The 27594-nt window shown below is 53.7% G+C and overlaps 1 protein-coding gene across 1 annotated transcript in view; it reads left to right on the top strand.

The window, feature by feature from the left end:
• PTPRN2 (protein tyrosine phosphatase receptor type N2) overlaps positions 1-27594 on the top strand; it is a 702618-nt gene that overhangs the window by 645450 nt on the left and 29574 nt on the right. The window contains 2 exon segments of the mRNA XM_061198224.1: positions 11764-11837; positions 17961-18038. Of these exon segments, the coding sequence (XP_061054207.1) occupies positions 11764-11837; positions 17961-18038 (152 nt within the window).

Raw genomic sequence — 27594 nt, 5'->3', positions numbered from 1 at the left:
ACAGGAGGAACTTTGTGGGCTGACGTTTTCGAGGGCTCAGCAAAGCCACACTGGGTCTCACAGGCAAGACCAGCCCCCTCGCAGGGAAGCATGCCCGGGGTCACAAGCCCCATCCCAGCCCTGTGGAGCCAGTGGGGACCAGCCTGGCACCACCCAAAGGGGCGGCCGGGCTCCCATCGCGCTGCCCCTCTGGCCTGGGAGACGCAGCAGCAGACGTTCTGTCTCGTAGTAAGTGGCAGCGACTCCATGCGGGCTCACGGGACAGCGAGAGCAAACGTACACTCCTGTGCCACTTTAGACCCTAGCCTGGGAATTACACACCTTTGTAAAACCTTAACACGCTGCTTCTGGGTGTAAGTTTTTTCTAACTGTTTAGTCAGTGTTCAGACTAGTTCCGTGATGTCTGAGGGCCTTTTCTCTAAAGAGCTCTAAAAATAGGAGCTGTTGGGATTTATAAGTTTTATATTTAGAAGAAAAGCCAGTAACTGACACATATTTATTAAGCACCTACCTGTGCCAAGAGCTGCTGACAGACACTGGGTCATCTGGTCAACCAAGCTTGGCCACTGTCCTCAGAGAGGATCCAGATTAGGGGGTGCAGGGGTGTTCCAACTACGCCCTAAATAATGAGGTGTTGGGGGCAGACAGACCGTCAGCCTGGGTCCAGCGTGCTCCCAGGCCTGGAGGCTTCCTCGGGTGTCAGGCCCTGTAGGGTAAATACCCAAGTTCAAAGCATCCCTTCCACAGAGCCAACCACGACACGTCACGTTCCCGTCCACGCACCCTGCAGCCCGGCCGGCCGCTGGGCTCCGTCGGTGCCGAGTCAGCGATGGGTCCACAGGCCAGGACCTCAGGCACGTTGGGCGTCCTGTCTTCAGCCTTGTGGGTGGTGCTTCAGCCCCGCGGGGACCAGGGCCCTGGAGCCCTTGGACCAGAGCCTCGGGCCTGCCATACGTGGGCCGGAGCCAGGGCTCTGAAGAGGACGCGCCTTCTTGGCTGGACTCTGGCGCTGGGCGTTAGAGAGAGGCTGCTGATCTTGACCGGCGCGGCCGTCCCAGAGCCTGACCTAGCTTCTCGCCTGTCCGGGGTCCTGCAGGAAGTAGGGGCCAGTACCCTGCGGAGACAGGTGGGAAGATGGAGCCTCCCCAGACGCGCAGGTCCAGTCCCAGCAAGTGTGGCCCCGCCTTTGTCCTCCACACTCCTGCCTCCTTAACTGTTAGAGGAAATCCTGTCGTCAGATCTCCACCGGCGTCCCTTCCCAGGCAGGACCCTCAGGCGATGGCATCACTGAAACTCTTGCTGATCTCGCCAAACTCCACCAAGGAGAACCGCCGCCTCTTCCTGAAACCTGCTTCGTATTGTGTGGCTGTTCACTCCTTATGGCACAGAGACGGTCCGCGGTGGAGCGTAGGGGGTTGACAGGGTGGCCTCCGCGCGCCCCGCTCCCTGAAGCCGATGTCGACGCCCCAGCCGGGGACAGTGCGATGCTCACGACAGCGTCGTGCGTCCGACCTGCTCCCCGCAGCACCCACGTGTCACTCAGCCTCACTCAGGGCTCGGGATGGAAACCCCGGGGCCACCTCTCTCTGCATTTGCTCCTTTTGCCGCGTCCTCTCCCGTCACCTCCAGCGAGGCCCCTCATTTCTGGATCTGACGGTACCGGCCCGCTCTGCTCCCCCCTACCCCTGGCTGGACCCCACCTTCCCGCCTCTACTTCCCTCCTTGAACCAGCTCTGCTCATGCCCCGCTTTTCCTCACGTCCATCCTCCACCCGGGAGAGGGGAGCGAGTGCCTGGCTCCCTGGGCGGTGTCCCCCCGGGCCACCCACCTGGACCCCGCCCAGCCCGGCAGCGTGCAGGCTCCCCTCCTCCCACCCCCTCCACGTCTTTGCTCGTCTGCTGCCCCCGAAGCGTCTCTCCCCCCACCTCCCCCAACACGAGGGCCGTTCCAGCTGAGGCTGGAAGACGTCCCAGTTGGCAGTTTGGTGGGAAATTCAAAAGCGGCCGGGCTAGTGACTTTCCCATCCCTGACAGCCTGGAGATTCTAGCTACACGTGAATTGTCTTTCAAAGGAGAAGGCAACTAGCATTCATGAGATGTTGGCTGGCCCTGTGCTAGGTCTAATTATATAGCTCAGAAGTTTGAAGAATTTAATTTTTAAATTCTATTTTTTTTTTGCATTTTTAAAAAGAATTATGCAATATTCCGCTCATCTGTTTTTTTAATTAAAAACAGGAATATGATGCTATTTTGGTGTGTCATCTTAAACAAAAAAATGTTTGTGATTCTGAGTTATAATAACAAGAGAGAGACATAGAGACAAGGGGATACTTAGAGATGAAACCAGAGAGAATGTAAAGCCGAAGACACAGGTACGTGAAGTTGGACAGAAGGATCTGTGATGCCGTTTCTCGCAGTTCAGCTTTTTAGGGCGTTGCTGCTGCCCAGCTCACAGCTCGGCCCCCAGCCTTGCCTGGCAGACGGGCTGGGTGAGGGTCAGAGCGACTCTGGCCCGGCTCTTCCCGGGAGCCACATCTCCTGGTGGCACCAGGCTTCGGCCACGTGTGACAGAAAGGTCAGCGGCCAGGCTGCGCACATTGAGTGCGGCCCCCGAGCGCCCCGGGCCTGCCCCCCAACCCTCCTGCATCTCCCGCAAGTCGGACAGATGAGGGTGCTGGAGTTCGAGCCCGGGTGCCCTGTGCTGACAGGACGCCACCCCCCTTGTGCTTTTGTGGACTCACCTGAGACTTTTTGAGTCGGGAACATGAACACGGATTTCGAACTTCCACAGAAGGAACGTCTAAAATACATCCAAGGCCCACGGTACTTGACAAAGCATCGCTTCCCTTGAAACACACAGAAGACAATCTATTTCCAAACAAACCTTTGGTTTACATTTTTTCCCCAACTCCCAGCAGAATCCCCGCAGCAAGTGTTCTGGTTTGGTCACATCTGAGTGACCTGCTTAGCCTCCAGCCATCAGTCGTGGGAAATTCTCCTAGATCCGACAAGCAAGCAGGATTTTCTTCCCCTCACGTAAAACGGCTGCCCGAGAAAGTTAAGTGTCCAGATAAGTTGCTGACTTGGCTGTCTTTTTGTCACTCCCTTTTTTCGGCCTCAGAACCAGCTGAGTAACTGCCTCTGGATTTGGGAAGGCTGTAGGTGTGTTGGTGGCGACAAGAAACTATCCCAGCAAATTCTGTGAAGGCTTTTCCTTTGCTACATCACAGCAGAAGCTGGGCTGCCTGAGACTGAAGAGCTTTTAAGGGACACGGGGAGGAGGCAGGGGCCGCGTTTCAGAAGCGCCCGGGCCTTCCCGTGGGGCTGTGCACGTGCGGAGCCTCTGGAGATGGGTCCCTGGGCTGTGGGCGCGCCCCGCCGGAGCCTCCCAGGGCAGAGGGGCTGCTTGCGGGCTGGGGGCCGCGCCACTGTCTGCACAATTTACCACTCAGGTTCAGCTCCTGCCTTCTCTTCACTCCTCTCCTTGAAGCTGGGCCACTGGATGTGTAAGACATCCAACCTCCTGTCCCCTGGTGTCTGTGCTTCTCACCATCCCATCCCGATGCTGCTTGCAGAGGCGGGAGCCGGGGCTGGGCCCCTCTTCTGGACCCGCTCTGGTTTCTGCGCCCAGAGGCTGATCACAGCCTTCAGAAGGGCCTCGACGGGCTGTGTTTCCTCCTTGACCTGGACGTTTCCAGTTTCCGTTCATTGTGCAATGGGCACATCACAGGGCACAGCCCCGAGCTGTCCATCCTTATACGGAATTGAACTCTGCATTCACCACCAATAAACGAATCCTTGTTCAAAGTCAAGGAGAGTTTGACTCCTGGTCACCACGGTCACCCTCAGCCTTTTGCCATCCGCACATTTTATAAACATGTTTTACCTGCCTTCGAGTCATAGACAGAGCCACATTCAGCAGGATGAATACAGGGCGCTGCCTACCAAGGCCCCCCTCAGGCTGACTCGGATCCAGGAAGGAACGTTCCAGTGGCTGCTCCGTGAGCCCCTCTTTGCCTGCCTCCCTCCCGTGCAGCCCAGGAGATCCCTGCACAGTAGACCGTGCAAAAGGCCAGGTGTGCAATGTCCCGTTTACACCGTCACCCGAGAGCCTGGAGCCAGAGGTGAGCCGGGGCGTCAGGGCGACGTGGCTTGCCCCCCGCCCTCCTGACCCCGGGGGATTCCTTGCTGGCCAGTCCAGGGGCACTTGGCAAAGAAGCAGTGTCTCCAGCTTGGCATAATTCCCCACACACACACACACACTTTTTATTGCAAAAGTTTTAAAATCCTCGGGTTGAAATGATAATTTGATGATCGCCTATATTCCCACCAGCCAGACTCCACACAGCTGCCGCTCCGTATTTTGCCTTTTTTGTGTGATCAGTGTGTGTGCTTTACTTCTTTACTGGCTGAACTATCTCAAAGTGGGGTTTAGGCATCGTGACATCTAAATACATTAGCCTGTGTCTCCTAAAAGTAAAGACCTTCTCCTGCGTAGCTACGACCCCATTGTTGTAACTGAGAAAATCAGTCATCCCCTATTAGGAGCTAATTCCGGCCCATCTTCCAATGCTCCCAAATATTCCAGTTCTGTCATCTACAGCAGTTTGTCAACTAGGATGCAATCAAGGTGCATAACTGCCTTTTGGACTTTGCGTCTCTCTAGCCTTTGTAACTTTAGAACAACCCCCTTGGTTTTCCGATGTGACTTCACCCTAACAAGCTCCTCTTCTCCTGGCGGCCACCCTCCCTCGAAACTTTCACAAGCTCTCCAGTCAGGAGGCTGGCCTGGTCCTTGGGAAGCTGACAGCCTGGTTCCCAGACCCGCTCTTTCCCCCTTCTGGTCACGCACCCGAGACCCAGAGGCCCAGGGACGCAATGAGGTCGAAACCAGCCGTGGCCAGACTGTGCGTCCCCAGGACACGCCGTGGACGTGGCCGGCACCCGCTGCGGCTGCACCCAGAGGACTCACAGAACCTGTCTGGTCACGGGACCGGAGACCAGAACCTGCCCGTGAACATCGTCCCCCAGCATCCGTCGACCCCCTAACTATCTCCTCTCTGTCCTTGCTGGTTTGAAAAGGTATCCTCTGATAGAGATGGCCACGACGGAACTGTAATTGGATAGATTTTCTGTTTGTTATCTACCAAAATGATGTCATCTACACCAGACAGAGGCTTCATTCGGTTTAAGCAAACACAGGTGCACAGACTCTCCTGTTACCCCCTGTGTATTTTGCACCATCCCACTCGGGACGTCAGCCTTTCTGACGATCCTGGTTTACGTGCGCGCTTCCGCCTTTCGTATGTGATCTTTTACATTGCGGGCCACCCTGGTTTCTTTGGATGTCTGTTTCTCGTTTTCTTACTCAGGATATTTACCACTGTGTCATCAGAACTCTGACGTTCAGGGTTTCCCATCTCTTTGGCTCAGCGCCCTTTTGGAGTCTCTGGAACCACATTCCCTCATCTGGTTATGTGTTAAATGCCTAGCATTCTCTTTCTTGGCCACTCAGAACTTTAAGATGGTTTGGCCACTGTTCTCTCAAGGTTACCATCAGCTGAGCAATTCTGTCCTTATTAGAGTTCAGTTTAGACGTGTAGCAGTACTGGCCTGGGTCCCCGTCAGGCGCTGTGGCTGTCAGCTGAAGGTGGCACCTGTGTCCCCGCCCGTCCGCCCTTGGTCAGCACAGATGGGGACGGGGTTGCTTTCTGGTGACAACGTTGTGCTCAGTAGAACACAGACTTCTGTCACTTTGTTTCAACATGTGTGAGCTGCCCCCGACAGGGGCCCTCCGAGGCCGCGCCCTTCGCTGTCTGTGTCCGGCCCTCCTCAGCTCAGTGGGGGACGGGGGTGGGAGTGGGGATGCAGGTCCTCTCGCTCAGAGAAGACGCGTGACTGAGGTCCGTTGATTGATGGTCTCTGGGTAGAACGGTGCAGATGGCGCGGTTTTGCTTGGTTGGTGTCTGTGCTCTTATTATGCAGAGTTGTTCCTGTGTGTGTGCAACACGAGTGCTGCCAGCAAACATTTGCACACTGTGCTGCACGCCATCCTGCCCTCCAGGCACGAGGACGGTGCCCTGGTGTCACCGCCGTGCCCACCATGGCCCAGGGCTGGGTCCCAGAGCCTCTTCCCACGCAGTCACCGGGGCTGCTGGGACCTCTCTGCAGATCTACCCTCCCCCTCCTCTCCCTTCCTCCTCCCCCTCCCCCCTCCTTCCCCTCCCTCTCCCAGGTTCATGAGGGGCCACCTCATGCCTACTGGCTAATTTTCTCATAGAAAGCTAACTTTTTTAGCTGGTAGGAACTTTCTGGTCATCTCGGTCAGCCTCCTCATTGAAGACGTGGGGAACTGGAAGACGTTAGACACGTGAAAAGGGCAGACAGGGCATTGTGAGAAAGCCAGGCCCAGACGGAGCCTCAACTCCGGGGGCAGGAGCGTCCAGGCCACAGAGCTGTGTCCTCACCATCTGGAGGCCGGGGTCCAGGACAAGGGTGGATATGAAAAGGCTGGCCCTTCAGGGCTTCGAGGGGGTGTGTCCCAGGCCCTCTCCTCGGCCTTCGTGTCTACACCTCATCCTTCCTCTGCCTGTGTCTGATTCCAGACTCCCCCTTTTATAAGGACGCCAGGCACGGGCTGAGGCCCACCCATATGACCGTGTTGTCACTGCATCCCCTCTGTACAGACCCATCTCCAAATAAGGCCACATCCCGAGGTCCTGGGGGCTAGTGCACCCACACGTCTTTTTTGGGGGGGACACAATTCAACCTTCGACACCAGGCGCCCCTGGACGGCTCAGTGGTTGGCAGGGCAGTGCCAGGTCACTACCTGAAACCTTTGGAGCCTGTTCCTGCTCGGCACAGATGCCGAGCCCAGAGGGACCTTTTCCTTGCAGATGCTGAGCAGCGAGGTTAGAACAGGGGCTCCTGCTGTGCTCCAGCCCCTGTCACCCACCTATATGGTCACTCACCCACCGAGCTGGGTGGCGATCCTATTTTGGGATCGCTTTTTGAGAGATCCACAGAGATGCTGGTGAAACTAAGAAATGAGACACGAGATGAAGTCTTCAGACCACGTTTCAGGCCACGCATGTGCCTCCGGGACCTGCTTCAGGCATGTTTGGAGCCGGGAAGCCAGCCGTGAGCCTCTGGCTGTGGGCTGTCACCTGCGGGGCAGCTTCCTGGGTGGGGACGGAACCAGCCTGTCTTCTTGCAGCCGTGGGTGCCGGCAGGTGTGCTGACCCTGGGCCCCAGACGCCCCGCTCTGCCCGGCACTGAGTCAAGGAGACGCAGAGCAGGAGTGTCTGCTTTCCTCCTTAAACGTTTGATGGTCCTGTGGTTTGAGGTGTGGGCTTCTTCACAAGAGCAGAGCCCTTGCTCACGGGCTTCCTGAGGAAGGGGCGCTGGTGGAAAGAAGTGTGAGCCGACCTCCAAGGAGGCCTCACCGCCTCAGAGCAAGAGTGCTTCACGCTCACGCCGTCATCCTCCAGTTCCCGGGTCTGTGGAGAAACGTGTCGTACACTGAGCTTCTCAGAGTCCCGAAACAGACATAATGCAAACATTTATGGCTCTGCCTCAGCTGTGACAAGGCCAAGTCAATGAAGACGTTTCCAGGTGTGACTGGCTGGGAACGTGAGACTGGCGTTAACAGCTGGTGGAGAAGTTCAGGTGATGTTTGCGGTTTGCTAACCCGTCAGGGGACCCAGGAAATTCAGGAAGGAAGTGGCGCCGCTGGTGCCATTTGTGAGCACAGCCCGGTGTGTGGGGTCTCCGTGAAAGACTCAGAGCCCTCCAGGCAGAGTACTGGCCCGTCACGGACGCACCGCATGTGTGCACCAGCCATACCTTCCAAGTAGAGAAAATGCCATCAGCCAGTGTAATGGTTTCATCTCAATCTTAACAGAAAATTGAGACAGCTGCAGGGCCCCAGGGGAATATTGACAGACCACTCGGATGAAGAAATCCCCATGGCAAGTGCCAGTGTCAACTCACGGCTTCTACAAATGCCTAACTCGTGTTACCGCCAGCAGTATCACTGACTTCGTCTATTAGGGGAGTGAAGACTGTTGACTCATATACGTATCAGTACTCAGACAGTGTGAGGGACACGATCAGGGAGCCTAAGGAAACGCTATCCTTAAAGATCCATGTTAGGATATGATGTCACAGGCGGGGGAGGCCTCCACACACTCTCCTTGGGTGGGTTCTGGTGGAACGTGGGCACGGGCTACGCATGGCACGGGCTAGAAGGAAGCCTGAATGGTTAAGCCGCAGTGTCCTCCAAAATCTCCCTCTCTCCAAGGCTCCTTTGCCTTAGTCGTAATCAAGAAGCAATTCTAGACCTTACTCCTTCTGCTGGCATTTATGAAAATCATCCTGTATTTACTGACAACTCATCCTATACCTCACAATGAGTTTTGCCAGTTCAGCTGACTTTTTGTCAGGTGTGTGTCCATCTGTAATCTTGAACTTGTTCCCAAAATCCCTTGCTCTCTGCCAGGCCTTACGTGAGCACTTTATAGAAGCCATTTACCACAACAAGCCTGTGAGTTAGATATCGTTATCCTACATTTTGGATGACAAATCTGACACTTTAAGATATTGAATCATTTACCCAAATATCACCAGGCTAGCAGGTGGCCAGGCTGGGTCAAGCCTGGACCCTTAGCTCTGTGGTCTTTGCCAAGTCGATTACATGATGTTTTAGAGCTTTAGTTTCTTCAACCTAAATGGGAAAATGGACTCTATTCTGTCTATGGCACAGTGTTCCAGGAAGAAGGAGGATAATACATGTGAAACATTAGGACAGGTAGAATGCTACAGAAATTCGAAGCACTGTTCTTAAACACGGGAACAGTACACAATAAATTCTTCAGGGGTTCAGAAAAGCAACAGGCACAGAGGGTTAATTCAGCAAGTTTCTTCTTAATAGGTGTTTTTCTCCTTCCCTCCTTGATAAAATTTACTACTGTGGATCTTATGAGAGGAAAATAACTCAGTTATAGAGCCAGGTACAGTGGGAAGACACTACCTGAATTTCCTTGTTTCCTGGCTTCTGAGTGAAGTCTCAGAACAAGATCTTGAAGGACACACCCAGCTCTTAATTAAAATGTAAGCGCTGCAGTTGTAAAAATTCTTGCTCTGTGGTGTGTGTTTGTAACGGGGAAGACAAAGGAACAGTATTCAGGCGATCCACAGAGGAGAGAGAGGGGGTTATTTGCTCAGGAGCCCGGCCCTGGCTTCACCTCCACGCCGCTTGTTGACCTTGAATGAATCAGTAATCCTGCCAGGCAGCCTTGTCTGCCCTGTGCATCACAAAGAATACAAGCAGCCACCCTCAGAACAGCAACAGTGAACCACGAAATAGTTGAGACTTGCCCAGCCGAGTGAAGTGTCCACTGGACCGTCCCTGCTACATCAGCCTACCCTCTGCCAGACTCTGGCCCTTCTGGGATGGCCCCCGGTGTTTCAGAGGGAGGTTCAAGATGGTCTCACACTAAAAAAAAAAAAAAAATTCACTGTTAATTTTTAAAGCAACACATTGCTGCAATATCAAATGTGTGATGGGAAAGTAGAACTCTGAGCTTTGGAAGCCCTTGTCCCAGGCTCAGTGGCATCTTGGAAAGAGTGCCCTGCGGGGATGAAGGTGGCTGGACCGGTACCCGCAGGGATGCAGGATGCTGTGAGCTGTCCTCACAGCAAGCTTAGGCTCCGTCCCTGCTCAAAACAGTTTTTCCCATTAACCATCGGGGGTCAAGCTCACCGAGACTCCCAAACCGAGGACACATTTTCTTGATTTTCCGACTAGAAAATCCAGCTGGCACTTGTTTACTGAACCTGGTTGCTTGCAGGGCCCCGTGGAGGTGAGAGGGACCCGGCAGCCCCCCAATCCTGGGCCTGTTCAGTGCGACCAGGGGGCCACTCTGCTCTGGGTGTGATCGGCGCCCTCTGAAGCTCCGGGCCCTGCTCCCTGGTCCCTTCCGTCGCGATGGCCAGCAGCCCTGCCCTGGGTAACGGGTTCTCAGACACTGGGAGCAGCCCAATTGCTGCTATTAGCAATGCCTGAAGTGGGCTTGTGGAGAATATTTGCAGTGAGGGGGGCTCCTGGAAGACCCTCGGGAACCCTTTGGAATCAGCTAGAAGCCCTGCTCTGTGTATCCAGGCTTCAGGCAGAAGGCACGGTCCCCGTTCAGAGAAGGGCCCGGCTTCCGAGCGGCTCGCCCCGTCTCCGGCTTTGATGTGTCTGGACGCACCCCACACACACACACGCTGAGAAACGGGGCCTCTTGAACTTCATTTTGGGGTTGATTGTTTGTAGCGCTTTGGAATGTCAGAGTTGACCGACTTTTCTCGTGGGTTTTATTTCAACTTCCTGCCACAGCCAATTTTCAGTCTCTCAAGAATAAATCTGTGCAGGACCCCGAAGCCATTGAGTCCAGGGGACTTTTGAACCGTTGGTCACACCTTAGCGGGGGCCTTTGGCAGCTGCCATTGTAAACACCTTCAGAACATTCCACAGCATCTGGTCCGTGTCACCTGTGCTCAGGTAAACACGTCAGGCGTGAACCCCTTCCCCGTCTCTAGATGTTTCTTACCTGTCTTGTCTCTACTGGGAAAAAGCCAATGTTAATACCTCAATAAGACGGATAGGATGGCGTCCAGTGTCCAGTGGACGATACCTTCCAAGTTCAATCAGTTTAGGCCTCGCCAAGTTTCCCAAGCCCCAGAACTGTTTAAAACAAAAAATAAGTGAATAAGTAAAACCTCCCAGAGGAAGGAAAGAAACACAAACCACAGCAAAGCCCCTGTGCTCTCCTGACCCCACTGCCGAGCTGCTCCCAGGGTTTGGGAGCAGGAAGTGGGGAGACGCGGCCGAAATGCCGGGAATCTGGACTTGGGGTAACACGCTTACCACCGTGGAAGCCCTGAGCTCCAGGGCTGCAGCCGGGCTGCCTGTTTTCTCAGCAGAAGCAGGCGGTATGGGGGCCACCGGAAGGCCTTCACCGCCGCACGAGATGATGGAGCTCGGCGCTTCCCGTTTTCAAGTTTGCACCTTGTGGAGGAAGGGGAGGAAGGTGGGAGAAACGGGGACTCTCTGGGGTGCCCTGCTGGCCGTGAAGGTTCCTGAAAACAGGCAGAGAGCTGTCACTGACCGCAGAAGGGTGGTTACTCCAGAACCAAAGTTAGGGGTGATTCACATAGCAAACACATGAAGCTGACCGATCACATGTCCTTCATGCCCACTGAAGCGTCTGGTTTCAACACTCGTCAAATTATTTTGCCCGTTTTAGGCACGTTTCTGTGTCGGTGAGTCCCCACGTGAACACTACTCCCCACGCCCTCTTCCGCTGCATTTTCTTTTGCTCTTTTCTCCTTGTAAAGCTACATTCTCGTAATCTCGAGTATTTCACCTTCTCTAGACGACAAAATTGTATGTATTGAATGATGGTCTAATAGCTTAATATCCATGTTGATGTTTATTTTCTCTGTGTTACCAAATACGTGTTATTTAAAGGCAAACACTACATGAGCTACTGCCGAGGAGCACCCAGCCTTGGCATTGGAACTTGACACAAGAAAAACACGAGGTTCCCTGCACACCCTGACGCTCCACTTCGTGGGCTGAAGGACCCTCGTGGGGGAGGGAGGGAGGGAGGGAGGGAGGAGGTGCGTTGACGGCCTTCAGCAGGACCTGGGGGCAGGGGGCAGCGGTGGCCCTGGATGACGCCCTGCACAGGTTAACGCTCTGCTTTGGGGCTTGCAGACGACCACTCCCGGATCCGGCTGAAATCAGAGAACAGCCACAGAAGCTCTGACTACATCAACGCCAGCCCCATCGTGAGTACCGCCCGCCACCCACCAAGGCTCCCGGGGGCGGGGGGCGGGAGCGGGCCGGACCGGGCACTGGCTCGATAGCTGATGGCCAGTCGTCTCCACCGGGTAACCAGCCTCCTCCACCAGCTAAGTAACCTCTGCCAGGTAACTAGCCTCCACCAGGGACCAGGGCTGGCGCTCTGCCCCCCTGCCCACTCCTGATGGCTTGGTCCCCAGGCGGGGCTGAGTCTCGGGCAAAGGGAACGTGGTGCCGGGGTGCTGAGCCTGGTCCCCCCAGGGGCCCAGCAACAGCGCCCTGAACGAGTTACTGCTGGAACCCATGACTTTGGGGAAATTCGTAGCTGGTTGTGTAAAGGGTTCCTAGGCCCACTTGTTCCCTGTTCGGGGGAAACAGGAAAAACCAGACCCAAACCTGGCACGTGTTGAAGTGATGGATGACGTGGAAGCAGGTCGGACACTGCTGTTTGGTCTCCTCCGGTCTTTCCAGCGGGCGGGGTCTTCCCTTCGAGGGAGGGGGTGCGGTGGCGCCTCTCTGGGCAGCAGGTGTGATGGAGGATGGGGGGAGCATCTCTGTCCTGAGACCTTCTGGCCGGCAGGTGTTCCCAGCCTCCGGAGAGCTCCTCACGGCCACAGCCTGCCGCTACCTAGTGGCTTCCTGCCCTGCACCCGGGGGAGGGGCCGCAGGGGAGAGTCGGCAGCCGCCCGAGGGGAAAGAAGAGGGGCTGGAAGGTGGGGTGAGTGTAGGTCAGTAGCTGGTGGGAGGAACCTGCCAGGGGTTCTCAGGGCGCGTGGTGGGCGCACCTGGGCCCGCAGCAGAGCGACAGGAGCAGGTGGGGCTGTGTCCCCCTTAAGCCGTGGTTCTTGACACTGGTCTTCGGGGAGCGTCAGGACATCTCACTAAGTTCTCACGTTGGCTTCAGTCAAATACGGGCGTGTAGGACGCAGCACGTCCTGGGGGCTCCGGCGCTGTGAGGTTATGGGGGAGGGGGTAGGTGGCCGGGCGGGCCTGAGTCATCTCTGGATTCGTGAGAGCGCCCTGGGCGAACGACAGCCCCTGCTGTCCTCAGTGGTGACCTTGGACGAGACAGTTCGCCGTCTGATCGCAAGCAGAACCGCTGATAGTAAACCGCTGTCATCGTGGTGGTTCCATCTATTTCAGTGCATCTGCTGTATAAACCTTATTATTATGACTCGAGTGTGCCGTGGGTCAGCCCCATTTCCTGACACCTCACAACCACACAGCGAGGGCACAGTGTAACACACTTGCGGTGCGAAAGGGATTCAGAGGGAAGCATCTTGTCCGCACCCGTCCGAGCTCAGGCCTTTGTTTCTGGGGTTATTTTTAAGGAGTCACTCCTTTCCCTCCAGCAGAGTAGACCTCAAACGTTGGCTCCGTCTGTGTTCAGAGGCCTAACTGGAGCCGTTCAATCAGTCTTTCTCAATAAACACACTTGTTGAGTTTGGTATTTTTCCATCAGTTCTAAATTCAAAAAACCAAGCCAAAGCCCCACTGATTTACGCATGTCTCATCCGGTGAGGGTGGGCTTTGTAGCTGCCTGGACTTGCTCCCTACACAAGGGTCATGGTGATGGTCTGTAGAAGGGAAAGAGCTGCCTTCTTCCCACTGGGCTCCTTCCCTGGGATGAACCACATGACAGGGCCAGAATGAGCAATAAAGCAATTCTTTTCACGTCTCAGAGACGTGAGTTCAGTGTTGGGGGGTGCCCGACTCTCCCCCATTTTATGGGTTCCGGCTTCCAGACATCGGAGCTATTTCAGGCTAAAGTTAGGACTCAGTGAGGACGGGGTGCTGGTGAGAAGCTGCATCTCTCCCAGAAGCCGCCCACCAGCAGCCCCGTACTCCTGTGCCTTCCCCGTCTCTCTCTTGCTGGTGGAAATTCAGAACAGCCTCTCAGGCTTGACGGGGCAGGGACTTGGGTCAGAAGGTGAGGCCAGGAGAGGCAAGTGATTTTTCGGTGTCTTTTATGTTTTCCTTTTATTTCATGCCACAGTTCTTTTTTGTGCAAATTTGGGTTGGAAGCATGAACTAGAAGAAATCCTCGGTACCTCCTCCTGAAATGACTGAAGGTCTGATGATAATGAGCTTCCTAGCAGAATTGAGTGAGAAGCTTACAATGAGAGCCCAAGAAGCCCGTGACCGTGCAGGATAAAACTACAATAACTACATCTGTCATATTTGTACTTAGTCCTCATTAAATTTCAGGAAAGCCATCCAGTAGTAAATAATGTGCAATCTCTGCTCTGAAATCAGAGGTCATGAAAGTAAATGGGAATTCTGCCTCCCCGCATGGGGTGTCTGCGGGAGAGCTCCATCAGCCGCGCTGGAGCTTGGTCACTGTCGGGCGTGGACCAAGCGGTGGCGGGCCTGAACACAGCAGCACACGGGTCCCCTTACCAGGGACAAGTCTGAACGTCCCAACAACACTTGAAAGTAAACTTACTCTTCATTTTTCTGTTTATTCAGGGGGGAAATTGTTTCATTTTTAAACTCAGAATGCGTTTAACAAATTTAAGTAGATACAGACTGACTCTTCAGAAGAGGATGACTGCTCAGATGCCCTGAACATCCTAAGAAATTGGCCAAATATGGGGGCCAATTCCTTGGTTTTCGGATTTACAAGCCAACATCTATATGTGTATAATTATGGTTTATAGCCAATACTTTTCTTAAATAAATCTCAACTCATAAGCATATGAAAAAAAAGCCAGACTCTCTCCCACTGATTTTACTAATGCTACAATTTCCCAGCAAACTCTCACATTAAGACTTGGTGTCTGGAAAAGTGACTTGAAAACTCAGGCTTGATGTTCTCTTGTTCTTAAGAAAACATCTGTGAAATTTGCTTTACATGTTAGGAAAAGCAGGTGTAAGGTGGGCAGATAGGAATACAGGAAGGTGACCTGCGTGTTCACCTTCTGTGAGATTGCAGGGTAGGAGACGTGACCCCTGTGGCCCCCCTACCAGAGGCTGGCCCAGACCTTCCCTGAGACTTTGGGCCACCAGGTGGTCCAGGGGCAGTACCAGCCCTGCCCTCACCTGCGCACCAGCCGGCTGCCCCCCTGCCAGTCACCCTTCAAGGCTTCAGAACACAGGCGCCCTGGTCTTAATATGCTGAAGGCTTAGTTTTTAGGATGACTTTTGTTCGGAACATTGGGGAAATATTGCTGCATTTTTTAATGCAGTTTAGAACTAGTTACTCATGGTCATTTATAACTGTCATTCTACAGCTTGAACCAAATCGCTAGGTTTTTTTTTTAACTGTGCATTTAGAAATTCATAGGGATATACCTTGCGGGCACCCTAGTTCATGTGGTATCTTCATAAGACTCAGTCAGCCACATGAACACAAACTTTGGGGGGTCTACTTTTTCTGAAAAAAAATCCCAGAATCCCAGAGCTGAAGGGCCCATAGAGACCATGTCCCGCCTCCCCGCCCCCGCCTCACCCATTTTACAGACACTGAGACTGAGGCCAGAGACCCTGACTTCATTCACAGTGCTGGAGCTTGTGTTTGTAATCACAACAGTCCTACAGATAAAAAGTACACTACAAAGAAATGGGAAACAACAAGGAAGAACGGGGGAAGATTCAGCTCAGATGTCAACAGAAGCCGATGCTCATCCCCACCAGGAGCTGGAGGTGGAGGCGGCGTCACCCACCACGCCGGGTTGGCAGCCAGAGCTCCTGATGGAGAAGTCGTGTCCGTAGAAACTGACGTGATTTCCTCCAGTTATGCTTATCCCACCTTGGAGATCTTATGTGTAGTAAGACTTCGGTGCATTTAGCGAAATTTTTGCTTTCATTCATTCAGAGATGCACAGAACTGGGCCGAGGCTCCCGTGGCCTTATCTTTGCTCCACGCACAGAGTACTTCTGCCCAGAATTATTTTCTGTCCAACAGGATGTGCACGGGATGAGGCGATGGTGGTGGTCGTCTCAGTTACTGTTCAACTGGTGCCACATGTCACCGCTCTGTGATCACTTACTGCCTTCCAAGTGGCAGCCACGTGACGCAGCCAAGGGGGAGGGGAGTGATGGGCCACTGAGCGCCCCCCGCCCCCTGACCCCTAGCCCCACGTCCTCCGGTCCCGGTCTCGGGTTGAGCACTGGATGGGGAAGATGGGAGCACCATGACATCAAGACCTCCCACGACAGGGGGCCTTATTTACCCTCCCGAAACCCTGTTCCGATTTTTACTTTCAATCGCATATTTCTCATTGTGAAAGCCGCTAAATGTGCTAGGTTGAACGTACTAACGGTTTTCAAATGTGTTGCTCTCTGAATTGCTATGGGCAAAAAAAGCACACTTGAAAAGGAGGTGGGGTTTTACTTTTCATGCAGAACTATTTGCAGGGAAGAGATAGGGGTCTCCGTAAATAGCTGTCACCCCCAACAAATGCATATTTTGAACATAAAACTCCTTATTTCTGCCAAACATTTTTCTACTGAAACATTTTAATTGGGGCTTTCAGCTACAGAGTAACGTAATTTTACCTGTATTGTGTGTGTTGTGCATTTCCGGTTTCAATTACGAATCTCACTAAATTAGATGCACAAAAAGCGTTTTTTTCCTGCCCCTCCACCCCCCAGCTAGCGTCAGATGTTGTTCTGTTACAATAACTTACACCTGTTCTTTTGTGCTCTTTCCCTCTTTCATGGTGCACATAATTAGAAGGTGTGCTGGGGGCATCCTTTCACACTGACAACCATCGGCCCCGAAAGTGTTGACGGGCGGGCGATGCGGGAGGATTCACTGGATTCGTGTTAAGGCGGACGCGCCTCACGTGGGCTCTTCTCACACCCAAACTCGGAGGGGGCTTTCAGGTGACGTCCTCACGTGTCGCCGTAGAATCATGTGTGGTTGCACCCTCTGTGTTTTTCACCGTATTGGGAGATGTATTCTTAACAGGTGCCTTTAAGTGCAGAGCATTTTGAATCTTTCATCAAACGCTGGTGTCAGAAGCGTAGAAACTGGTGCTGGATGGGTAAGAATGAAGGATGCTGTACAGTCTGATAAGTGAGCAAACGCCTGACACCAAGGGGAGACCCGCCCACTCTCTTCTGGGCGAGGCCTCTGCGGTCCTCAAGGGGGTGACAGCAAGGACGTCTTTGCTAACACCTCGCCTGGTCCCTCCCTGTCCTCTTAGGACACCAGCATGAGGGGAAAGAGCCCCGTCCGTCTGATTTAATCCTGTTTGCTTCTCCAGGCTTTGTTCTCATGGTCTTTTTTTTCTGCTTAGTCAGTCTTTGAATTAGATGTTATAATGAAGGTCTTTTAGGCCAAACTTCCTCTCTCAAAGCCAGCAGGCTGCATTCGGACAGATCACCTAGCCAGGAAACCCACCACGGCATTCTCCTTTGTTTGCTTTCGGTCCTTGCCTGGTGAGGTGGAAAGAGAATAGGGGAGTTGGCTGCTGGAAGGCTAGGCAGCGTGTGCCGCGCTGGCTCTCAGACCCCAGGAGGACTCTGGGCCCGAGCCCCTTTCGGGGTAAAGAGAAACAAGCCGCCACGGGAGGGGCGTAACTCATCCTGGGAGGCATTGCCGCTGGATCCCTCCAGGCCCCGGCCGTGCCCCTGCCCGCTGCCCAGCACAGCGCCCTCAGTGCTAACCTCGGCCGCGTTACCTCGAACCCTGTGCGTGGCCAGCGGTGGCCGTGGAGGCTGCGCACGCCGGCTGAACTCCTCTGCGATCACACGCGTCCGTGGACGGGTCCCCGTGTTGGTGGCCTGGGTGCTGCCCTGGGTGCCCTCGCTTCGTCCCCACCACCCTGCCTAGCGCGGCCTGTGCGTGGGTTAACGCGCTGGTATCTGGTCTCTGGGTCACGGTTCCTACCGACGCTTCTCAGTTATCTCCATCCTGGGGTAAGGAAAACAGTCAGCCCCAATCGCCAGGCTCCAGGCGCCGGGGGGGCCCCAGGCCCCGCCTAAAACGCAGGCGGCTTGGAGTCAGGAGGGGCCGTGGGGAGGAGCGGCGGGTCTCCCACTCCGCAGACGTGTGGGTCGAGGGCCGGGACCGTGAGCACAGGACACGCCGCGTGCCTCCCTGTGGCCGGCCCTTCACCCACTCTCCAGCTCGTCTTTCTTCTGCGGTCTTGTCTCCGCAGATGGACCACGACCCCAGGAAGCCCGCGTACATCGCCACCCAAGGACCGCTGCCCGCAACCGTGGCTGACTTCTGGCAGGTGAGTCTTTTTAAATTAAATTTTGTTCTGAAAATAAGATCTTAATACATTGATCATGAATAACGCCTTGGATTCAATTAAGCCAATTCAGATTTGTTTACAGGTGTTCCTCAGATGTTCCTTGATTTCAGAATTTATATGAGCCCTTTCATATTTTTTATCATCAATCTTTTTTTCCAAAACTTGAGTGTGAAAAATTCCCTTTGAGAGATTTAATACTTTAAAGACTCTTACCTTTTTAGCCACTTTACTTTAGCCACTTTATTTTATGAACTATAAAGAAATGAAATAATAAATGTTTAAATTATTGTATTTTATTCAAATGTATCTCTTGTCTATAGTTTTAATTTTATGACGGTAAAAGATGGTGCTCAGATTATAGTCTCTCTCTTTGTGGATACTCTGTAATGATGCATTTTACAGGCCAGGTTGGTCTCTTTTCATTCAGCAAAGTCCTAAACACTCAGACCAGGCTCAGACGTTGAGAACTCGCGTCAACATTGGCCAATAAAAGGAAAATCAGGGGGCCAGTGGGCTTCCCTCTCCCAGTCCCCTCTCTTTTTCCCCATTGTCCACAGCATGGCAAAGCTCCATAGGAACAGCTCTTGGAAGGTGGCACCGTGGGGTGTGCGCATGAGGTCACGTCATTGCTCGGCGGCTATAACAACCCCCTCCTGTGTGTCGGGCACATCGGGTGTCCCCAGAACTGGTACAAAGGGCCCCCTGAGGACAAGATGAGGAAGATGTGCCTTCTGGGTCCCGGGGCACAGGTGATGGGGCCGGAGCAGCGTGTGGTCCACAGAGCTGGGCCGTTCGGGTCCCGTGGCCGTGCCGTCTTTAACCCAGTCATTCATCCCGACAGAGGGACTAGCAGAGGTTGGCAAATTCCGTGTTCCCTGTTCCCTGTGGTCTGACAGTCACTTTCCCAACTTTCCAGTCAACCCTCTCCTGACTCTCCACCCCAAGGAGGGACAGTGATCCTCTCCACCCTTGAGAACGGTCTCTGCAGGCTTTTCCGGAGAGTCAGGAAGGGATCCAGGATTTGCTGAGTGTCCCGGTGCTCTTTGCCTTGTAAGCGTATCAATGCACAGGTGTCAACATCCCCAGGTCCCAGGCAAGACAAGCGAGCATCGGGGAGATTACATAACTCACCCAGCAAGTAGGAAACCAAGACTGGACACGTCTGCGTGGCCCTGCTCTTTCATGGTGGCTTCATGCTATCAGAAAAAAAAGACCGAGCTGAACCCTCTGATCATGGCCTAGAGCCATCAGTCTGTGGCATGAGGACAGTCTGAGGACAAGCTGGCCCCTCCACCCTTGAGGGCTGAGTCTCCTCGGCGTTACACCTAACCTGCCGAGAGATCATGCAGCCCAGGCAGAGCTGCTCCAGGAGGGGAGCTTGGGGCCCGGGCCCGAGGGTCTTCCTCACGCCACGCGGAGCTGTGTTCCTGAGCCGTGAGCCCACTGGTCCTGGTTCTGCCCACAGAGCGTCGCTGGAATTCCGTGGAGGCCCAGGGTCAGCTCAGCCACCTCCCCGGCCAACCCCAGGCCTCTCGTGCTCAGACAAACAGAATAAAGAAAATCCCGAGTCGTGTGGCGGAATAAGGGACCCACAGGATCCCACTATCACCGCAGCTTCTACTGTGCTTTGACCCACCATCCCGATGTGCACAGTTACAAGGGGCGTGTAGTGCCCCCAAAGAGGGGAAGTTTCATTTTTATCAACTTCAGGTCCCGGTTGTAAATTCACGCGTGAAAGCTTCTCTTGCCAACAGAATCCCAAGTTCCTGAGGGCGTATATATGCTCGGCGTGGTCACTGCTCACATCCGTGGACCACTTAGCGTGTACCAGGCCCCGTGTCGAGGGTTTTATACGTTGTGGCCTGTATCTTGGCAGCCCGTGAGGCTAGAGGCTCATTCTCTGCCCCAGCTCACGCGGCTAGTACACAGGAACGCTGGTATGCTTTTCTCTCTGCTTATTCCGGGTAGTTGCCATTGTTGGGGACAATTCGTTTTGTCACTATTTATCATCAGTATTTGTCAGTATTTATACCGACAAATATTTGTCAGTATTTATAATGATAGGATTCTAGAGCATTTATGGAGGTCTGATATCAAGGAGCATACGTTCTCGAAATGGAAAGAAAATATCCCTAAATGACACAGCTGGAGAAAAGCATTAAGGTGAGATGAAGTGCAGGATACTTCGAGACACAGTCAGCATTTGTCAAACTGTCCGGGAAGCGCTGGCATCCGTTAAGGTGGGAGCGGATACCCTGTGGCCGACAGGCTGGCCCTCCCGGGGTGTCCGGGGCTCGTCAGCCCGTCACAGCCTGGGAGCCGTCCTGCAGCAGAAAGATCTGCCTGACTTTGTCTCCTCCACAGCCCTTGAGAGAGACGCCGTGGTCTCCACACCCCGGCCTCAGGGCGTCCGGATGCAGGCAGAACACAGCGCAGAGGTGTTGGCCTTGGGACGGAGGGCAGTTCATCGCTTGTGATTTGCTTCCTAGCACAGTCACATTGGTTGGGTTGGCCTCTAAATCGTATTCTAGAAGTGGGCATCTAGCAAGCATGGCTCTTTATTAATAACTCACCAAGGTCACAGGCTCGACATCCTCAAACATTCCAAGTCCAGCTTCCCCCTGCCACCTCGGGCTCAGCAGAAAGCGCGAGGAGGAAACAACGCCGGCCTTTAAAACTTCTTGCAGAACTTCTCAAAAGCCACAGTGAAGTGCGAGCTCTTTTAAGAATAGAACCTGATTTCAAACATAAGGAGTTTCCTGTGTCAAAGACAATAGGCTGAACAGAAACCTCTGAGTAAGGGTTCATGTCTCATTGCGTTGTCTGGATTCATGGCCTTTGATAAGTTTTGACCCAGGAACTCAGCACCTGTTACAGAAAGTATCGAAGCATCTTCCTTTTATTTGAGCTCTTGGGTGCTGCTCTGAGGCTCCTCCCAGGGAGGAGCTCACGGGGGCTTATTCTGTGTCTGTGATGAGCAAATTCCCATAGGAAAGGCCCCTGTGAGGCGGGTTCGTGTGAACGGCAGGGTCCCCTTTCCCATGGCACAAAGGAGCCCAGGCTGGGAGCTGAAGACAGCAGGTTATTCCTTCTGTTTCCAAATAAGGCCACGTTCACAGGTTCGTGGACGTGACTTTGGGGGACATTATTCCACCCAATACGATGGCAAAGAAGAAAACAGACACTAAGCCCCGAACGTGGCAGCATCGCAACAGGACGAGTGGCCGCAGGTGGGCGGAGGAGGGCCAGGGATACGCAGCGACGCCCGAGGCCATCAGCAGGCTGGGGACGGAGGGGCAACATCCAGAGGACGGATCGCGGAGACTCTGTCTTCACGCAAACGCGGCACTTCTGGAGCATTCCATCGTAGGTGTGACTCAGCGGCAGCCCTTCCGCCCTGACTGTGGTCACCACGAGGCAGGGGTCTCCTGCCCCAGCCAGGACCCTCACTCCTGACTCCCCTCCCCACCCCAAGGGCTCTGCCGGGACACACAGCACTGTTCGCCGTCCCGCGATTAGAATTCTTTCTCTGAATTCACATGACGTGTTCTAAGAATTTGATTCCAAACCAAATGCATGCCCGACCCACGACCTTCCTGTAGAAGCATGTTCTGACCTGTGAGGACAGCCCCACGTGTCCCTGGGGCCTGAGGTGGCAGCTCTGGGAGAAGGCAGACCGACGTCCAGGTCCAAGTTCACATGAGGAAAGAAGCAAGAGAGAGGACGATAACAGTTATTGAGTGCTTACTGTATGCTGGGCCCGGGGCAGATGCTCGGGGTATGTGACCTCACCCGACGCCCCGACAACCTGGGGTAAGGCTATCACGAGTGTGTGATCCCCGCAGACGGGGTCCCGCAGAGACAGGTGGCTGGTGGGGGCCTGGGGCTGGGGAGGGGTCGGGGAGGTGGTGTTCGGTGGGGCAGAGGCGCAGTTTGGGGAGATGAGGAAGTTCTGGGGACAGTTGGTGGTGATGGTCGCACAAGGTAAATGTCCTGAGTGCCCTTGAACTGTACACTTAAAACTAGTTAAGAAGGTATTTCTATGTTATGTATATTTCACTAGACTAAACGAAAATCAGGATCCCAATTCCAGCAGAAAGCCGAGGCCCAGGGATTCCAAACGACTCCCCCAAATCCACGCAGCAGCTGCAGGCGGGTTTCAAACGGGATCTGTATGGTCCGAAATGCTTCTTACTGCCCCACTGGCCTTAAAGTGAGGAGGGGGCGGTGACTGGGCAGGTGTGTCTCCGTGAAGAGGAGAGAAAGGCCATCCTCTCACTGGCCAGCCCCCTGCTGTGATGGAGGGGACGTGGTGCCTCCCCTCCAGGCACAGAGGGTGTGAGCTACATCCTCCAGGTGCGCGCGTGCATGTGTGTGCGTGTGTCCAAGGCTAGAACTGGGGGAAGGCTTCTCCGGGAGCCGAGGTTTCCCTTCAAGGAGGGGAGGCCTGCACACCTGCCGGGAGCCAGGCCCGCTGGGCTCACACACGAGCCCCAGGTGCCTCGGGAGCTTGGGGACAGCCTTCCCGGAGAACAGCGGCCTCTGGGCTGTGAGCAGGGAAGGAGGATGAGCCCCGGGCGCAGGCTGCCCGGCCCTGAGCTGTCCAGGCGGGCATCACCCATTGGTCCTGGAGCTGCTCTGGCCCCCGGCCCTACCCTCCCACCCCCGCGTTCCAAGGAGCCCCATCCATGCGGGCCGTGGGCTGTCTGCCGTCTCTCCTCCTCCGGACAAAGCAGAAATTCAGGCAGCGTGGTGGCTGATTCAGGTGCGTGAGGACTGTCTGTGGATGTGGACCCTACAGTGGGCGTGCGAGGTCCCCAGCCAGCCAGCGGTGCCTGAGCTCGGGGCCGGGGCCCTCCAGGGCAGGGACTGGTGGCCATTCCTGCTCACTGGGGGCTCGTGGGGGGAGACACTCTAGAATTTCCAGCCTTGCCCACCTTGCTTGACAAACTTTTTGGTAACTTTCAGACAGAATCAGAGGCTGGGGAGCTGGGCACAGACTCCAAGGCAGAGGCCTGCTGAGGTCAGCAGCGATTCAGCTGGTGCCCAATTAGTGTCGACATGTATTATTATTATTATTATTAACATTTTACCAGGAAAATAGTCCACCTGTTGATTTCTGTTTCCCACTTTCTTAAAGTATATTCTGCTATGAAGTCTTAACTGGGGAAGTGCACTTTTCCAAATGGATGGGCTTGATTTAAATAAAGTGTTTTTATTCCGTAGCACCCATCAATCGTCGTTCTTAGGATGGTCAAGGAAAAACCCAAGCGAAGTACTGTGGAAGACCGAAGGAACATAAAGATTTTTCCTCCAGGGACTTACTGCGCAGGGAGGTGAAGCAGAAATGCAGTAGAAAGGTCATGACGAATTACAGGAGTGAGCCGTGCGCCGGGGCCACGCTGGGTCCAGCAGACAGGGAGCCGGAAGGTGGCAGCCCCGTTTCCATAGCGCGCCTGGGCTCCCACCTCTGGGCAGGTCAGCTGACAGGTGACTGCTTTACAGCCAGAGTCACCCAAGCCCCCCAGGAGCCGAGCCTGGCACACCCAGAGGTGAGCCTCGCTGGGCGTGCCCGTGCAGGCACCCCAGTGCCCCCCAGTCGGCAGGACGCCTGGTCACGTCAGGGCTCGTGATGTCTGGGTGTTCTAAGAGGCGGGACCCAGCGTAGGAGGACGTCCTCCTGTCCCTGGCCCTCAGCTTATGCTGAGTCACTGCTGGGTGTTCATCCAGCACTAGCCCTGGGCAGCGAATGATGGGAAAGGGAGGGATTTGCAGATTTTACTGATTCTACAGTGTTAAGAGATTGTGGTCCAGGAAAGGTACTCAGGAGCCCTGTGAACTTTGATGTTAAAGCACATTATTTGATTAAATTAAAGGAATGCAGGAATTGAGGACAGTGAATTTCTTAGGAAAAACCTGATCTTTCATTTCCATGAGTTCACAAGTACTTTAACCACGTGCCCTAGATTTTCCAGGATACTTTACTTCAAGTATTTAGTCTGGTTGAATTCTCCATACATGAATTCACAAACCTTTAAAGATAAAGGGAAGCTTTTGTCAGATCATCTTGTGTAAACGTGGGTTTGGAGACCGTGCTCTGTGCGGGGCTGTGCACGGTCGTGTATGGTGAGCCCGGCACCTTAGCTCAGGCTCGGGTAAAAAACACAGCCTGAGTTTCCTTTTTAACTGATTTTTATGGACCTCAGCTGAAAACACTTTGCTTTTCTGTGTAATACTGGTTCCTTAGTCTGTCTTTCCTTTCTTCTTTTTTCTTTATTTGTTTTTTTCTTCTTTCTTCTTTTTTCTCCTCCTCCTTCTCTTGATTCACAAGTGGATCTGATGCATTTACATCAGGTCCTGATTTTGAGAAGAAAGATGGCAGCCTAAGTGGCACTTTTTTTACCTAAGAAGTCAACGTGCATATTAAATTTGAAACACAAACGCAGGCCAGGGAGCTGTAAGTGATTCTCAGGGACAAGAGTCCCGGGCCCAGGTGACTCCCCATACAGTCAAATACCTGACATGAACACCTCGGCAGCAACTGCACAAAGTTCGGATAAACAGGCAGCTTGGTCTGTGAGTGGCCTCGCTGTGGAAATACTAAATGGCCATACCAGCCACATCGCCTCTGCTTGACACACAAGCAGGCTGTTCTCTCTGCAAAGGAACTCTTGCTCGATTCCAGTGAAATGGCAAGTATCTCTTACGTAGACGGTTTCTCCTTCTTGCTGGTGGAAAACATCCAGAGGTAGCTGCTGCAGTTTATCCAGAATCGAGACTGGCTTGGGCTCAGTTCCGATCTTAATAGCTGGGAGATGCCTTCCTCCCTGCTCAGCCCTTCCTGGGTGTCAGCATTTAATATCGGCTTTGCTACCATTACCTCAGGGTTTTATCTCCAAGGGAAGCCCACGCTGACAGCTTTGTTTACTGAGAAGCAAACCAGGTGGGTGTGAGTCACGCATGGAAGATGTAATCAAGATGTCATCACCTTCATCCTCATTTAGCCAGACCGCCAACCCCAGCGTTCACAGTTTGACTCAGGGCCTGTGATTGTGTAGCCAAAGCAGACCAGAGCCTGGAAAGGCTTAATGGCGCGTTTCTTACGACCGTCCTCTGGACAGGGCGAGAGCGGGGCTGGGGGTCTGCACCACAAAAGGTGCCGTAGACACTGCTGTTTTCCTTCTTTAATCGATTTCAGAGCACGTGGTTACAGCTGATTGGCATAAAATGCAAGTGCTCTTAGACCTCTGAGTCTTTATCGTTTTCAAATTTGTCAGCATCCTCATTGCCAGGCTTAAGCTGATCTCCGTTCAACCTTTGAAAAGAAGTTGGCGACGGAAATGAGTCGTGTGGCGGGGTGGCGAGGATGCTCGGCCTGGTCTGGAGAAAAGCTGCCCCACTTCCTGCAGTGGCAGCTGCCGTGGGCATGCAGACAGTGCATGGGCTTCAAAAAAGACACTTTTCTGTGCACTGAGCAAGTCCTAGGAGCACTTCTGCCAGGCAAGCCTTTGATAGCATTTTCTTTGAGTTCTCTTTTTACAGAACTATTCAAATGATCTCTTTTTAAAATATGTATTGTTTTCAACTAAGCATCAACTGTGATAAATCACTGTGCCAGATGCCTTGGAGGTAGAAATGGCAACCAGACGAGGCTCTAGTCTTCAAGGAGATGACAATCTGGTAGTAGAAAGTCGTGCCAACACAGACGAGACCAGTACAAGGTGGAAAGGGGCTCATCACAAGAGATCCAGGTAAAGGGAGGAGAAGCTTCCTGCCCGGAGAGACCAGCGTGCTTTGTAGAAGAAACCCTGGCCTTTTACCCATTCAGGTGGATTGTCTTGCCTTTTATCGGGTCTCAGTGGGGCTTTGAAAGAGTTTTGTTTGCTAAACACTTGGTGCTCAAGAAAGACTTCGAATGAAGAGACCCTGTAGTTTCTTTCCATCTGCTCTAATTAGCTTAATATAAGGAACTTGGAGCTGGTATTTTTCAACACCTGTGGATGATTTGGGGCTGGAGTAGAGGGCAGGTATCAGTGAGTGTATTCCTTTCCTGGGGCTGCCGTAACAAATTTCCACAAACTCGGTGGCTTAAAACAGTAGAAGTGTATTCTCTCAGTTCTGGAAGCCAGAAGTCCAAAATCCAGGTACCGGCAGGGCCACTCTCCCTCGGAAGCTCTGAGAGGAGGACCTTCCATCTTTTAGGGGCCCCGGGTGTTCCTGGCGGCGTCTCCCGGGTCCCAGCCCGTGTTCACGTGGTGTTTCCCTCCTCTTGTGTTGGATTAGGACCCACCCTGATGGAGTATAACCTTGTCTTTTTTATTCTATGACATACGCAGAGACCCTCTTTCCAAATAAGGCCGCGTTCATAGGTGCCAGGGGTTAAGACGTCAACATGTCTTTTCAGGGGACAAATTCAACCCCTGCGGGGTTGCAAAGAGCGATATGGTGTTTGTTCTTTAACCAACAATCTGTAAATTACTCAGCTGGATCAAATTGCCTCCAGAGTATGTATTTCATGTCACTTGGGCCAATGGTCTGAACTACTGCTGCGTGTTAACTTTTCCACTCGCTTGGGTCTGATGACCATGAACAGGTTCCCAGGATCAGCTGCGTCAGCTGCGTTGTCATCATGTGTTCCTTCTCTGGGTGGCCTCTGAGTGCCACTCGGGGCTGGGAGCACAGGCATGGGAGGCGGGGTGTAGCTGGAGTGTTTTATGACAGCCCAGGACCTTGGAGACGGCCACCCCGACCCCTGTGACACCACCACCAGTGAAGAAGTTGGTGGGCGTCGTCACCACCGGTGGCCCCGTCACTCCTGCCGCCAACCCCTGTGTGCGGGGTGATAACGTGCCTTCAGGGTGGGCTTCCCTGGCCCGTGCTGGTGCGTTCTAGGAGAAGCTCACAAAAAGGGGGGCATTCCCGGTTCTTCTCCAAACGCAGCGCCAGGGACTTATCCTCGGGATCCCACATGTAAGGTCATGTTTAATCCACGTTGACAGCTTTCTTCTGACCCAGGGCTGACAGCACCTGCTTCCTGTTGGGGAAAAGCAACCCACTTTATGCCAGTAAAGGACCGTTATGGCCAGGACCTCTCTCCCCACCCCTGCCGTGGCCTTTGATGTCCTGACCCGTGCTAGGTGCCCAATAAATGTGCCCAATGAACCGGGAGACGACCACACATGCTGTGTTGTCTGACATTTAACCAAATGGAAAGTGCTAGGAAGTGCCATTTCTGGTATTCAACCATCGCTCTTTAATTCAGCAAAGCGCTGGCTTCAGTGGACTACAGCAAGATCAGGTAGGGAATCCGGGTCGTTATTTACTTCCTCGAAGAGAAAAATGTAGTAGGTTTCTCAAAGATTGGGCACAGAAATCGCGTCTTCCTTGTGCCAGGCACGACCCTGCAAAACCAAGCCAAGGAAGAGGGCGGGAGTGCAATCTCCCGTTCAGAAACGGAACCTGCTCAGCTGGAGTTTCCACCAGATCCTGTATTCCCTCCGAAACCCGCCCCAGCTCTCCCGGTGTGCTCGGGGGT

The sequence above is a fragment of the Eubalaena glacialis genome, chromosome 8, assembly GCF_028564815.1.
Source record: "Eubalaena glacialis isolate mEubGla1 chromosome 8, mEubGla1.1.hap2.+ XY, whole genome shotgun sequence".
NCBI lineage: Eukaryota > Metazoa > Chordata > Mammalia > Artiodactyla > Balaenidae > Eubalaena > Eubalaena glacialis.
The sequence above is the reverse complement of the archived record's forward strand: the minus strand, read 5'-3'. Positions and strand labels throughout refer to the sequence as shown.